A 14,963-nucleotide genomic window follows, 5' to 3' on the forward strand; every position below is an offset into this window, starting at 1 on the left:
GAAAGTTTTATACCTTGTAAATAGTCGTCTTTATAAAGACTAGTTAGTAATCATAGCTTTTGGGTCTTTATAAAGACTAGTTAGTAATCATAGCTTTTGTATAGTCAGTTGTTTTGCAATCATTGTTTTTGCAAATGTTTACAGGTAAAAAAATGGCAAAACACGACTTTTCGTACGGGTCATATCGAATTTTTGCCAGAAATTCTTTTTAAATCTAAGTATAGGGTGTCAAAGCCCAATAAATGAGAGCTAAAAAGTACAAACAACTTTTAAAAAAGCATCTTGATCTGAGATATAAGTGAAAAGTTGTGACTCACGAAGGTGTTACTATGCGTAAATGAGTCTTTACTTAATAGACAAAAGTTATTGACATCTAAAGTATGGACTAAGGTCCAAAAAAACCAAAATCATAATAACTGAAAATGTAATATAGTAGGGATGATATCAAATGATTCCAACATAACAGAGGGACCAAAAATGTAGTTTACTCAAAAAGTAGAGTAAATTACACAATTAGTCCATGTGATTTAAGGAAATCTAGTTTTTGTCATTCGACTTTCAAAATTACACCTGACACTCATTACTTGGCATTTAGTTATGGGTTTCATCACTGACCCTAACGGCGATTAGTAGCATCTGTTAGGTGCCCCTAATGAGATAGCCACGTGGGGGCATTTTGGTCATTTTTTTTATCGTGCAAGTGTTTAAGATATTAAGTACAAGCAGTTGTGTTGGATTCTGTAGGTTTGATAATATCACAAATATTTATAGAAGGGTAAGTTGAATACAAATCTTTTTCAAAGTTCAAGATGAATTTATTATTGATAAACTTTTTACAAATAATCAATGCTTGTGTAAAACACATATTATAAAGCAATTAGCGACTTAAATAAGTCTAAACAAGACACCTTCGTACAATTACAAATTACAAGATATCTCTCAGTCACTCAAAACATAAGACTCTAAGTATGTAGTGAACTCAGTTTATCTTGGAGGAATGAATACTTGAGTTCGCACTAAGCTTGAACTCGATAGATGTTTTCTAGTGAAAGCATTTGTTCATTATCTTTTCTCCTTGAAAGTCTTTACATATATTTATAATTCAAGTGATAGAGGAAGGCAATCATGCAACGCAAGATGGTTTGTCCACAATCTCGATGATATGGTATGGGCGCCCATAATGTATCAAATGTTTCTTTATAGGCGTGCTTGCTTTAGTTTATTTTCGGGTTGACCTTGTAGTAACTTTACAGTGTGACAATCCTATTTTGGGTACTTTGAAGTAAATAAGGTAAAATTTATTCAACTACTAAATTTTAGACTTGGTCTTCAGCTTCAGACTCTAAATCTATACAAGCTCTTTAGCTCCTAAGCGCCTTGCCATACTTGGTTGGTTGTCCTTGAAGATCATTTTAGAGAAGACATCTTTAGTGACAAATCGATAAGTTGAACCTTCAACTTTACAAAGATTCAACTTAAGTCTCCTCATGACTTAATCTTCAATGATGACATATTTTCAGTGTTGGTCTGAGGGTGGTGATAATGGTAGTGGTTGTGCGATGACAGTGGTGGCAGTGATGGTGATAGTGATAGCTGCGATGGCGGTGGTGACGATCGCCATGGTGGGATGGAGTAGATTAAATTAAATACAAGGGTATAATATTTTTCTCAAAAGATTGAACAAAATAGAATTTGAATTTCTTATAAAAACTTAAGGAGCTCAAATTTCATCAGATGCAGAATTATGATTTCATACTAAAATTCATCAAATGAACCAGATGCATGAATATGATTTGGTTAATGAAATTGACCATTCCAATTTCTTCCGATCCAGCAGACGAAACGCCATCTTAACTAATTCTTTAAATCACTTTCGAGCAACGTACACAAATCCTTGAAACATGAAACATATGTAGACTTGGTCATAGAAAAAATATCTCAACTTTTCCATGTACTTTTTTTTATCTTTTTTGAGAAAATATTTTAACTTTTTTCCGTGCTTTTTTGCTTTATGGAAAATAAAAATTAATTTGATTCAATATATAATTTTAATTTTCTCTCTCTCTCTCTCACTCACTCAAAAACACACACACACATATATATATATATATATATATATATATATACACTTTAATTAGTTGTGATCATATGGGCTACAAATTAAAATATTTTAAGCAATGTTGAAGTCAAAATGAAGCCACCATATATTGTCCTATTTTGCCTTTAAGTCAACAACTTGTAGCCTTTTTCTACAAATCACATGAAGGGATTTGATATAACCAAAAATATGTAAACAAATTAAAATAAAAAACAGAAAATTCAAGAATATATAAGAACACAATCATGAAGCCCAAATGACCGAAGAGCCCTTACGTCATGACAAAGTATCGAGTTTGATACATTTGCTTTCAAAAACATGTTTCAATAGTCAATTGGACATTGAACGCCAAATCTAAAGAAAACCGAGTTTTGTTTATTAAAAAAACAAATGTGATATGTTGTAAAAAATTCAAAAGCAAAGAAGTTGAATTTCATTTTTTGTTTTAGTATTTAACAAATTGCATTTCCTTAATAGTTTTTTGTTTATTAAAAAATAACAACGTTATGCACACCCTTAATATTTTAGAAACAACTTTTTTTTTTTTTTGATTGACAGCAAAATAAATGAGGTTGTATCCTAAATATATATATAAAATTCAAAGATGTTGGCACATAAAGCAATCTCATTGATTATAAGAGGAATTGGTTGACCACTGGTACGCAGTGTCCGTTGGCTACCTCGATTGTGACGTTTAATCCCATTTTTTCTTCTATGTAAATCGGATTCGGATTTAACGATCGACTTCCTGGCTTCCTTTTTCTTTTAATTTGAAGTTTCCCCTTTGTTTCTAGTTGGTAGCAGAAGATCAAGAAATGACATCGGACGCCAAAATTCTTTCTTTCCAAGAGGTTTCAAAGCACAATTTGAAAACTGATTGCTGGCTTATTATTTCTGGAAAGGTCAAATCTCTTTTTACTACAACTTCCTTTTGCTGATTTTGGTCCGAATTCTGTGAAATCATTCATATTTGTAACAGCTTACTACCTTGCTTAGATTTGTTAAGGATTGATTCAAAGTAGTGGAGTTGGTTTAATTAGTCTGTCAGTCTATATATTGTTTGCATTGATGATTAGTGTTTAAGTTTCCGTTAGTTGTCATTCATTTATGTTTTGGAATGTAACCTAAGCAAAGCAGCAGGCAAAAGGTTTTGTAACCAAAGGGTGCTTGGATTTCTGGGCACAAGCAACATGACTAGAGTTCAATGTTACCATTACAAAGGATATGGGCACACAATGGCGGATTATCAAGATTCTCGACCCTTGACACTTGATTGAAAGATCAAATGTCTATTATACGCATTTTAAAACCTTAGCCCTGGATAATAACCCCTGGGAATGTTACACTTCCAAATCCAAAGTTGGTGGTAGTAGCTTTTTTCTTTCTTCTTTGCTCTTTTTTTGTTTTTGTGTTGTTGAGTCCTAGAATCACGGTTAACAACACTTTTTGAGGAGTCTAAATGATTGATACTGATGAAAAATAGAGAACTACACTTCTCCACACTGTCCAGCATTCGCACACATAGGGCATCCAAACTTATTATTGGATTCAAAACAGTTTTTGAAGTCCAAATGAGGCTCCATATCCGTGCAATATTCATGGAAAGAGATGGGCTTTACTGTGAGATAGGTCAACTCCATGATGCTTTAATGTTTTTAGTTTCTGTTTCCCTTTTTGTTCTAGTTGCCATCTACTGTTGTTCTGGCTCTATTGATGTATCTTTATTGCAAATTGGTACAAATCTGTAATGAATCTAGTGCTTTCTGCATGCCTAATTCCTTTTATACGTTAGAGGAGAAGCACCACATCTCCCAAAAAATAAATGGCATGATTTTGAATTACGAGGCTATGCAATCAAAACTATTCAAGATATAACAAAGTTGTGAGTCAGTTGAGATGATGGATCTGTATAGCTTTAAGATGCATCTTAAGTTGATTCTATGCTAATTATTTGAACAACATGTGTCAACTCTTGGATAAAGTAGACAAATTAGTAACGAAGGACAATTGGAGTATTTTGAACAGGAGATGGTCTATAAACATAGAACATAGTGGGAGTGGCAGAATAAGGTTATGCTTATGATTCTTCTTTTATTGTTTCTGTATAGTTGAATGGTTGTTTATCATGTTGGTTAATTTTTTTCAGTTGAAGTGTGTTGGTTCTTTTATTCATCTGGTACCTATAAAACACTTGAGCCTTTTGTTCACCTTTGTGGAATCAAGCAAATCATGTTAGTGTTGAAGCTATAAATCTTCAATGGTTTTATATATGATGTGTGACTTAACAATGATTAAAATAACGATGATAATAAATATATTAATCTTTATTCTTTGTAAATATGATAACATCCCTCTGTTGGGTCATAATTTTTCGACGACTCTTTTTTCGTGAGTTGGTGTTAGGAAATAGTGGGTCATTCATCTTTCTTATTACTGATATTTTCTACTTTACGAACACGCTGTTTTGAAACCTACATTATGGTTTCTTTAAACAAGGGATTCCTAGTTCAGATGATGGTTCCACCTATATGAATACTCTGCATTCATATAGGCAGGGTGGTGAAAACTTGATTAATACCCCATTTTACCTGGCCTGAAATTTTAGTAATACCCAAGTCATTCTCTATTCCTCCCTCAACAATTGGAATTCATTTTAGTGATGAAGTGGTCATTTTTATGCAAACAAGAAAAATTATATTCTCAAATTCCAATGTCAACAAATGATTGTTGTTGAATTTGTGACACACACCTCTTCTTGGTTTACATGACTTGCAAGGCAACATGGAAATCGCCATCATAAGGAAACAGCTATGGTATGTAGTTTGTGATTTGTAGGCCACCTGATGTTGCCCATTGAAGAAGTGGTGACTTGCATAAGCGGCCATGGTGTCATGTTAAGTGTCGTGCAGATTGGACAAATTACGTTTTTAGTGACTTGGGAAGTCGCATGCCAAGTCATGCGGGTCTCAAAAGTTTTAAAATGGAATAACTGAGAGACTTACGTACGATTTGCATGCCACCGGCAAGTCGCTTACGTGCATTTGGCCAATAGGTAAGTGCCTAATAGGGAACATTTGATTAGTAATCCTATTCTTCCCTTTTTTTGGCAAATCTAGATGACATATTTGAAGCTTTCTTAGTGTTCATGTAAGCAACCTTTGTACCTCCATTGATTTGTGCAATATAAAGTGATCTATCCTTTCCTATGGAAGCACACTATCACACCGATAGTGGAACCATGGGAAATTTTGTGCCATTTAATTGCTTTCGGGTTTTCCGTTGGATTGTTGTTATATGTGTTCTTGGTTATTATTTGCTTGGTGATCATTGTGAATACCCTCCTTTTGAATCATGGACCCTAGGTACTTGAAACTGTTCTTTTAGGATACCGTTTACTCCCCAATGTTGACTTCTACTCCCTCTATTGAAATTGTACCAAAGGTACTCGGTATTATACCAACTAATGCCCAAGCCTTGTGTTCTCAAAGCCACCCTCCACTGTTCTAGCTTAACATTCACCTCTCCCTTCGTCTTTGCTACCAGTGCAATGTCATAGGTAAATAATATACTCCATGCGACACTTGTCTGAATCCCACATGAAATCTCATCCAAAATCACATCAAACATGAAGGGACTTAGATTTGAAGTCTGAAGTAACCCTATCTCCACAATTCTTTATAACAAACTTTTGTTAATTAACGATTATGTCTTGAGAAATGAACTCTTTAACTTGCCTTCTCATAACAGGCCTGGTTGGTGTTTCTTGATTGTTCACATATTGTATGCCTGATATATCTTGTATTAGGTGTATGATGTAACCGCATTTCTGGATGATCACCCTGGAGGCGATGACGTCCTGATATTAGCAACCGGTTAGATTCTGCTTAACTTGATGATTTGCATGCCTGCATCTGAGTCCCTTTTAACACTGAAATTATAATATTATAGAGAAAGATGCAACAGAAGATTTCGAAGATGTGGGCCACAGTCAAGATGCCAAAGACTTGATGAAAGATTACTATATTGGTGAAATCGATAGCAAATCTATGCTTCAGAAAAACAAGCGCAAGATGCCTTCTAACACAGCTTCTGCATACAACCAAGAATCTGGAAGTTCATCTAGCAACATATTGACATTTCTTTTACCCATACTAATCTTGGTGTTAGCATATGCTCTCTACTACTTTGCCAAGAAAGATGCGATTATCAGCTATCAATGAATGCATGTGATTTATGTCATTTCCTATAAAACTTATGGATGAACATTCTGTCCTGTTGTTGTGTGCTTGTAGTGTTGAATTTTGTATTAATTATCTTATTTACTATTTGCTGATTAGTAATGTACCTATCAACAAGGTTTGTGTTGTTTAGGCTTGGTACGGGAAACAAGATCAAATGTAATGTCTTTATTGTGTTGTTTAGGCTTGGTACCGGAAACAAGATCAAATTTAATGTCTTTATTGTGTTGTTTAGGCTTGGTACCGGAAACAAGATCAAATTTAATGTCTTTATGGAGATGTGTGATTCTCTGTTTGCTGCATTATTGTTTCTTTCTCTTGGATCTTATGAATACAGGTGTGTTGTCTAATGCCCTCAATTTCAGATTAAGCTGAGACTAGACCACCCTTTGGGAGGTTACTTTGCTGGCCAGGTATGTATCCTCGTGTGACCTTCTGTCATGTTTTTCTTTTTAAAATTCATGAGAGAAGAAACTTGGGCAGAATGATTTGATATGGATTGAAAGAACACTTGTGAGGAGGTCATGTAGCTAAGTAACCTTATATTTTTATGGGTATCAAATACATTTGAAAACGCTTACACAAGTAGTTGAGTTGACAGGAGGGTTAAAGGCATACGTGGGTCCAGAAAGCACGTACGTAGTATACCTACTAGATATGAATGGTGGTGAATTGAGATCGCAACATCACATCTGAAGAATTGAAACACGTATTTAGTTATGAACGTGCGTGGGTCGAATGGAGTATTGTAGATGGCGGGATCTCGGGGATTTGTTGGATTATATTTGAGTTGACCTGGTAGGGATGTTTGTCAATAGGAAAAGGGACATGTGCGATTTTATGTTTCTCCATTCTTATCTGATATTTGTCTTGATGCTTAAACATTATTGGGTTGGAGCTTAAGTAAGGATGGATGCTAACTTTAAATATATATATATATATATATATATATATATATATATTACTGGGATGTCAAGTCTTTATCTGTCAATCATGGTGTTTTCTTCTTTATAACATTGCATTTGACTCATTCGAAAACTTATCAGTCCATAAGATGATAGGTGGCTGGTCCGGAAACGTGTTATGCGAGTCGTATTGTTCGGTAGGCCCCTCGCATTTACCTTTTTCAAAAGGAAAAAGAGAGGCTGTTTGCTTTAGTACTGTTCAAAAATTAGCAAGTGGCTGTTGTACTCAAGCTTAAACACTGTGATAACATGTGGAATCACCATATTAGATTACTATCTAGAAGGGAAGTTTCAATATTTATTAAAAAGAAAAGAAAAGAAACGGTCCAAGTCTTGCTGATATGGTTTGGACTCATCGAAAATACTTGAGAGCTTAAATTTATGAGCTCGGCCGTAATTGAGATGCAAAAAAAACAGTAAATGAGTATGGAAGTTGGTTTGAGAATTATATTGGTCTTTTGCAAATTCAAGGTCTTAAGCTCTTTTAAGTGCATCTTCAACCTTGACGCAAAAAAAACATACCAAAAACACTAAAAATAATAAGCTTATTAACATCTCAACTACAACCATACTGTAAATGATCACCAGATCTGTGCGCCTGGGATTTTGTCGGTTGAAGATCTACACAACATTATTACCGTCCAATTTAAAGACCTGACAAAAATTACCAGTTTTTGACGGTTAGTTGAAAAAGAATCACCGACAAAATTAAAGTTTTGTCAGATTGTTGGAGATGGTTTAACCAACCCTACCCATTCTCTGCTTTCTTTTTCCAAAGTTTATTTTGACATAAAAAGTACATCTTATAATAAATAATGTTGGTATATTTATTGTAAAAGGTTATTGTTTCAAGACGAAGAATCGTGTGAAAATAGAAGTTAAGATAAGATGTGTAAGAATCGATTTGGATTTTTGATCACTTTTAATCCAAAACAACTCTTGAATTGTGTTTTAGAATGAAATTGATTTAGTGTATCTCATTAGTGTTGATCTAGTGACTCTTTTCAATTATGATTCATTCAAAGGTGAAGATTCATTTTTACCCTTCTCATTCTCACTGGAACTCGACTTATTGTTCCATTATATATATATATATATATATATATATATGTGTGTGTGTGTGTGTGGGGGGGGGAGATTCATTTGAGAAGTGGTTAATGTTTGAGAAATAAAGAAGCGATCATAGTCTTTCATCTGGTCAATATTTGTGGCTCTGACCGTTAAGCATTGGATCATTCCTCGCATGGATATGGGAAGATAGAATGTTAGTTTCATAACTTTTATAAATAGGTTGTAAACGGGTTCATATATAAATTCAAGTGATACACATATGAACTATATGTTTATATATGAATCACACATGTAAAAATGTGAATCGGTTAATTAGGAATCACAAGGGTTCATATGTAAATCATTTAATTAGTTCATATATGAATCATTTAATTAATACATATGTGAATCGGTTATTGGTATGTATGTATGTATATGTATGTGTATGTGTGTTTGTGATGCATATGCACATTATGAGGTATTTGACATTGCAACAAAGATGAATTACAAGTAGTGAATTAAATATCAAACATTGAAGTGAAGAAATAGAGTAAAAACCCCAAAAAGAAACTATCTTGTACATAACATATTTGATGAAGTGCAAATTATTATATAAAATTAGTTGCAAGTATCTTCTTATTATAGTTTATATGGTTTGGTTTATGTTTATATATTATTGTGCACGAAACACTTGAACAAATTACAAATTAATTGAAGATGAGTGATTAATTTTATGAAAACAAAGAGAAGAGAAGAGAATATATGAAAAGGGAAGTATGAGTTTACAAAAATATAAAGACGGGTACACAAACCAATTAATGGTATGTGTTAGAAGAATGATAATTTTATAATACAAAACCATTAGGATTAGGGTTTACAAGAATGAAATTGAAAATCATCGCTTTTTTGTTTTTATGATTTTATTTTTCAACAAATTAATTGAAGAAGATGGGTGAGGGGTTTTAACCCACACACGTTTCAAGTGTTTGTACAAATATTTTCAAATTATATATATATAAATGAATAAAAAATCATCAACATTCTATAATATATATACATATATAAAGTTATTTTAAAACTAAATTCCACATCATCAAATATTATTGTAATGTATGTGTCACATCATTCGTTACGTCAGTATTCATGTTATATATCTAATTGTTTAAATATCATATTTTAAGTATAAAATGAAACTTTTAAAAATATGTTAACCCATTATACGATGGTAGTACTCAAACATCCCAACCTTGGGTTGGGGAAGAAATTGTCGTTTTTGTATGGTAGCAGTCCATGCTCCTTTTGGTCACAACATTGGAAGTTGGACAAATAAGTAGAGATATATTTTTTTATATCAATTATATATATATATATATATATAGACAATGAAAATGATAGGAAATAGAAAGATGAGAAAGAGATGGAAGCAAAGAGACATAATTTTTTTTTAATTGGACGAATAAATAAATAAATAGAGAGCAGTTTATTGTTGTTTTTTTCTTGGTTATGATAATTTTTTTAAGGAAATGTTGAACAAGTTGGTCGGAATGACGTTAGAAATAGAAATAGAAATGTATCGTTAAGTGAAAAAATTTAAAATATTAATCAGAATAAGATGAGATGAGTGTTGGAAATGATGAATTGCTTATACTAATAAATTAAATAGCACATATCACATTGGAATTGAGAAATTATTAGGGTGAAAAACTTATATTATATAATCTTAATTTATTATTAATCCCAAAGAGGCTGGAACTCAATACAAAGGATTAATTATGTTATATATACATCTCATCATCATTTCATTTATATACATATATAAGTTGAATCATATATATGACCATGTTATCTACACAAATTAATTACCAAGTCTTTTAATTACATTTTTCATTTTAATTAAAACACGCATCTATACAAATTGCTTAATCCAACTTATATATATATATATACATCGACAAAATATATATAATTCAACTTACAAACACAAACTCCATCTTATATAACAAAAAAAAAAAAAAATTAGAAACCCACACTAACAATTCTTCTTCTTTACAAATTTATTTATATGCTGGATGGTGTAATTTTCATGCCTCGCAAACACAATGAGGTCTACGCCTTGGTCGCAAAGTCACTTTTAGTGGGTTCGCCATTTCACAAGATAGTTTCAATTCCTCCGATAAGTCAACCCCCTCACAAGTTCCAAACTCAAACTCTTGCAACAGAGATGCCACCCAAAAGCTCACTGTCGTCATCCCAAGATTCTTCCCTGGGCAACTTCGCCTGCCTGACCCGAACGGAGCCAACCTCAAGTCGGATCCCATCACCGACATATCTTTTAATGATCCATCCAGGAATCTTTCTGGTTGAAACTCCAGAGGGTCCTTCCAGATTTCTGGGTCCCGCGAGATGGCCCACATGTTCACCATTGCCATCGTCCCTGCGCCTACATCATGGCCGTCGATGGTGGTGTCTGTGATGGCTAGACGAGCCCACGAGAGCAGCGGGCCAGGTGGGTGTAGCCTAAGAACTTCTTTCACCACCGCACCTAGATATTCCAAGTTGTTGATGTCAGATTCCATCACTTGACTAGACCTTCCCACCACCCTGTCGAGCTCCTCGTGTACCTTTGATTGCACATCCACATGAAGCACCAACCTTGCTAAGATCCATTCAATCAGCACTGCTACCGTGTCTGTTCCTCTGAATATCATTTCCTGTCGATCAATCATTCAAAATTAATATATCCATCAGATGACCATATATCGTTTTATAACCTTTAACCAGAAGGAGAAGCAAAATCACATAAACGTACAGTATATTCTTTTATTTATTATTCAACCGGAAACTAGGCCTTTTATGGAGTGTTGAAATAGTATTTCGACTTTCTAAATATAGCCTAGGAAAACAACGGAACAAGTCAAAGACTGCCATCACAACCAGAGCCTAATTGTTTTTAAAAAGGCTTTCTTTGTATTTTTGTCTGTGGGATATATACACCAAAGAGAATATGATTCCATATCTTTTTTCATGTAATATCATTTTTGGTTTTCTTCTTTACTAAGCAAAAGGCGATTACCCAAAGAACCGCGATCATGTCCGCTTCTAATAGCTTGTCGGAACCTTCAAGCGATAGCAAGACGTCAGTGAAGTCAGCGTTGAGTTGGGGTGATGGATGAGCTCGGTGTTGATCGATTATCTTTTTCACAAACTGGTTTACTTTTGGAACCAGTTTGGAACACCTGGATCGAATCCCTTGTGGGTCGAAATCAGCCAGCCATGGAAGGTGGTCCGTCCAGTTGAGTATACCCAAAAGCTCATACCCTTCATCCACCAGTTTCCTCAGCTCCACCGACTCCAAGTCGTTAGAATCCAGCCGGTACCTCCTTCCAAACACAGACCACATCATGTTGCTGAGAGAGGCTCGCTTCAGCACATCACGAACACATATGGAAGTCTGTTGATGAAGAAGAAACGTGAGCATCTCCACCATCTGATTAGAAACCACCATCCTCTGCCCTTCCGACACCTTGATTTGCTTGGGACAGAAGAGATGCGTGGCGGCGATTCTTCTTAACGTCCGCCAGTAAACCCCATAAGGCGCAAACCCGATGGCTCGGTTGAACATCAAGCGGTATGCTGACTCCTTCACAGGACGGTCGGCAAAGGCGGAGCTGTTAAGAATATCCTTAGCCACGTCGGGGCTGCAGGTGACAATCACACGCGTTTCACCCAAGCTAAACGCCATCAGACGGTTAGCCCGGCAAGATTGTGCGGCTGCGGCGATTTTCCGGTGAGCGAGGCCGGACATGAGATGCATGCTGCCAATGATGGGTAAGGGTGTAGGGCCAGGGATGGTGGATTTGCAGTGGAAGAAGCATTTGATGATGAAGACGAGAGAGAAGAAGAATAAGATATTGATGGAAGTGAAGTTAGAAGTGGCAAGTGCGAAGAAGAGCGAGAGAGTAGTGTCGATGTGGGAGGTCATGGTGTGGTGTGTATGTTGATGTTGCAGGGAGGGAGAAAGATGGTTGGTATTTATAGGGGAAGTAACCCGCCGACAGGGTCATGGGTGTTTCGTTTTTGGTCAAGGGTCAATCCAATTATTGCTTAAACCTTGACTTGACGGCAGGCTACCAAACTAACTACGTACTATTTAATCTAATCTAATTAAACTTTTTAACCAAATACTAATTTAACATTTTCTTATTAATTAAATATATTGTATTGTTTATCACTACGACATTGCAAGCCCGTCCCATAGCCTGTTAAATCTGCTATTTAGAACAGGGCCCCCACAACTTTGGGGCCCAAATTTCACGGCCCTTCCTTCTCCATGAAAAGGCTTCGAAGTTCGACCTTCCTGATTCATCGTCATCTGCCCCTTCCAAATATGTCTCTCATTTGCCCTTTCCTTCTCCATGAACCCGAATCCAAAGTCATCCTTTTGTTCATTTCGTCCCTAGTTTTGATTCGGGTTACCGAGTTTGTTTTTGGTTTTGCTTTGAGTTACCGATTTTGTTTCTGGTTTTTTACTTCCCTTTTCTACTCTTATCGGAGAGTTATTATTTTATGGGATCCTTTTCGATTTGGTGATCCAACTTGTTTTGGAATTGAATCAAGATTCAAGCAGGCCAAGAACACACATAGGTATCACTTGCATCGCTTATGTCAATGCAACTTTGTTAAGGATTCAATTGGTAACTAACTTCAACAATTTGTTTATTCTTCTTGATCTCTACATCATTTCGCTTACAATTAACACTTMTGACTTCACYATCCATTCATGCCCACAATCTGTTTGTTTTTATTCCTCTTCATTGAAATTGATTATGTAAAGTAGTTTTCCATCTGTTCTTTTAACTTTTTAAGTCGATGGGTTTAAAAAAGATAGGTTTGCCTATAGCTCAATTTGGTCGACAAGCGAAAAGATCATATGGGTTTTTTTTTTTAAGTTCGCATCAGTGGCAATCTTGGGATTGTGTTTTGTGTTTGTTTGGTATATGTTTTGTTCTTCAGCTTCTTCTCTCACATCTCAAAGAAGCACTTTTGGTGAAATGGCAGATCCATTTCAGAATGGGGGCAAATAAAAAAGTTAGAAAGAGCATTCCTTGTATTGACATTGAAGCCACTTCAAAACGAATGAAAAGTTATCGCCATCATGAGAGGAGTTGTCCCAAGAATCCCTTAATGTGCCTTGTTATTGAACTATAACAGTAGGACGTGATAACAGGTGTAACAAGTCCTCTAAAAAAATTAGGACGGTCATGTACGACATACTAATTAAGTAGTATATTATATATATATATATATATATATATATATATATATATATTTATATATATATATATAAATCTAAAATATATTCAAGTGTTGTAGAACTAACAAGAGAACTAAATAACAATAAGCTCAATGAATGACCGGTTCATGTTAGTTCATAAATAATGTAAGAATCAATTGAACTAAAGTGTTATATCGAGATTCTAATTAGAAATATTATGGACGATGCAACACAATCAATCATATCGTCAAAATATATAAGTAAAGCAATAAAGTAAGAGAAATATCGAGATTTTTTCATGTAAACCCAACAAAGGAAATCCACTATGGAGTTAACGTTGTGAAGTAGAAGGGATAGTAAAGGTATCGGTTGCCAAAACATATGCATGGGCTGAAAACATATACGATCAATCTAGAGCTTACCTACATGATAAGTCACACATATATTCTCATCCAGATGATCCGCAAGGTATAAACGAGGTGAGATGCGACTAGAGTCGCGTATCTAGGTTGTGCACCAACTCCACTGAGTAAGGCAATCATTCAAGCAACCTAACTAATTCATGTAAAAAGGTTGCACATATTTGGGATGTAAGGCATTTTCTTCACATTAAGTTGTAGTAAAACTTTAAAAGTAACAAAAAGTTTATAATATGTATATAATTTGACACTCGTACTAATGTATTTGGCCTTTTATAAATGGATCTAGAAATCGAAAAATCATGTTAAACCATCATTTGTAACTTATGCTATGTTTACACACACACATATATATAGGGGATGAGAAATTATATTAGTTTTGTATTTTTGGTTTAAATGAAAATTCTACAGGATGTTGTATGGTACGGGTGCATATCTAATTCTTAAAAAAAATGAAAACATGTCAACATTTATACACTTACTTTAATATTTAATGATGGTTTGGCTTCATTCATTTGATGAATAGTTTTACCAATTCAATGATACATTGTTTATAAAATATGACACATTGAATTCTTTGCTTTATTGGATGAGTTGATTCATTATATATTCGTTTTTATAGTTTATCATATAAGTAGAGATTGCAAGATTAAAGAGACTCTCAATTGATTGATTTTCAAAAATTGTATATCATATATAATATTAATTAATTAAGTTATTGGGATTAATTTAGAGACATGGCCGATGACAACATATATCCATAAATGACGGGATTTTGTTTATTTCTCGTTGTTCTAGACGTACATGCGTAAATGATGGGTGTTTTGTTTATTTTTGTTTTTAGATAACTTGAAATAAATAAATATAAATAAGATATTTTAACAAAAAGAAACATCAACTACTATATATTATGTTATG

At 34.4% G+C, this 14,963-nt stretch overlaps 2 protein-coding genes across 2 annotated transcripts; one reads left to right on the forward strand and one right to left on the reverse strand.

Moving 5' to 3' along the window:
* The first annotated feature begins 2,707 nt into the window (after window positions 1-2,707).
* Window positions 2,708-6,596, forward strand: LOC112526593 (cytochrome b5-like). The gene is made up of 4 exons (XM_025136941.1): window positions 2,708-2,756; window positions 2,893-3,000; window positions 5,904-5,970; window positions 6,047-6,596. Exons 2-4 carry the CDS (start codon window positions 2,914-2,916, stop codon window positions 6,316-6,318), a joined length of 426 nt encoding a protein of 141 aa, XP_024992709.1. The 5' UTR covers window positions 2,708-2,756; window positions 2,893-2,913; the 3' UTR covers window positions 6,319-6,596.
* Window positions 6,597-10,348: 3,752 nt separating this feature from the next.
* On the reverse strand, window positions 10,349-12,262 carry LOC112526742 (cytochrome P450 78A9-like). The gene is made up of 3 exons (XM_025137148.1): window positions 11,875-12,262; window positions 11,425-11,802; window positions 10,349-11,062 (listed from the first exon to the last, which is right to left on the reverse strand). Exons 1-3 carry the CDS (start codon window positions 12,163-12,165, stop codon window positions 10,433-10,435), a joined length of 1,299 nt encoding a protein of 432 aa, XP_024992916.1. The 5' UTR covers window positions 12,166-12,262; the 3' UTR covers window positions 10,349-10,432.
* Between the last annotated feature and the right edge of the window lie 2,701 nt (window positions 12,263-14,963).

The sequence above is a fragment of the Cynara cardunculus genome (assembly GCF_001531365.2).
Source record: "Cynara cardunculus var. scolymus isolate 2C chromosome LG 14, CcrdV1, whole genome shotgun sequence".
Classification (NCBI taxonomy): Eukaryota; Viridiplantae; Streptophyta; class Magnoliopsida; order Asterales; family Asteraceae; genus Cynara; species Cynara cardunculus.

Excerpts from the sequence above, each read along its gene's own strand:
- LOC112526742 (XM_025137148.1), bottom strand. The coding sequence starts at position 12,165 with ATGCATCTCATGTCCGGCCTCGCTCACCGGAAAATCGCCGCAGCCGCA. Across the intron at positions 11,803-11,874 it reads TCTGTCCCAAGCAAATCAAG|ACTTCCATATGTGTTCGTGA; the intron begins GTGTCGGAAGGG and ends CTTCATCAACAG. Across the intron at positions 11,063-11,424 it reads ACATGATCGCGGTTCTTTGG|GAAATGATATTCAGAGGAAC; the intron begins GTAATCGCCTTT and ends ATTGATCGACAG.
- LOC112526593 (XM_025136941.1), top strand. The coding sequence starts at position 2,914 with ATGACATCGGACGCCAAAATTCTTTCTTTCCAAGAGGTTTCAAAGCAC. Across the intron at positions 3,001-5,903 it reads GGCTTATTATTTCTGGAAAG|GTGTATGATGTAACCGCATT; the intron begins GTCAAATCTCTT and ends ATCTTGTATTAG. Across the intron at positions 5,971-6,046 it reads CGTCCTGATATTAGCAACCG|AGAAAGATGCAACAGAAGAT; the intron begins GTTAGATTCTGC and ends ATAATATTATAG.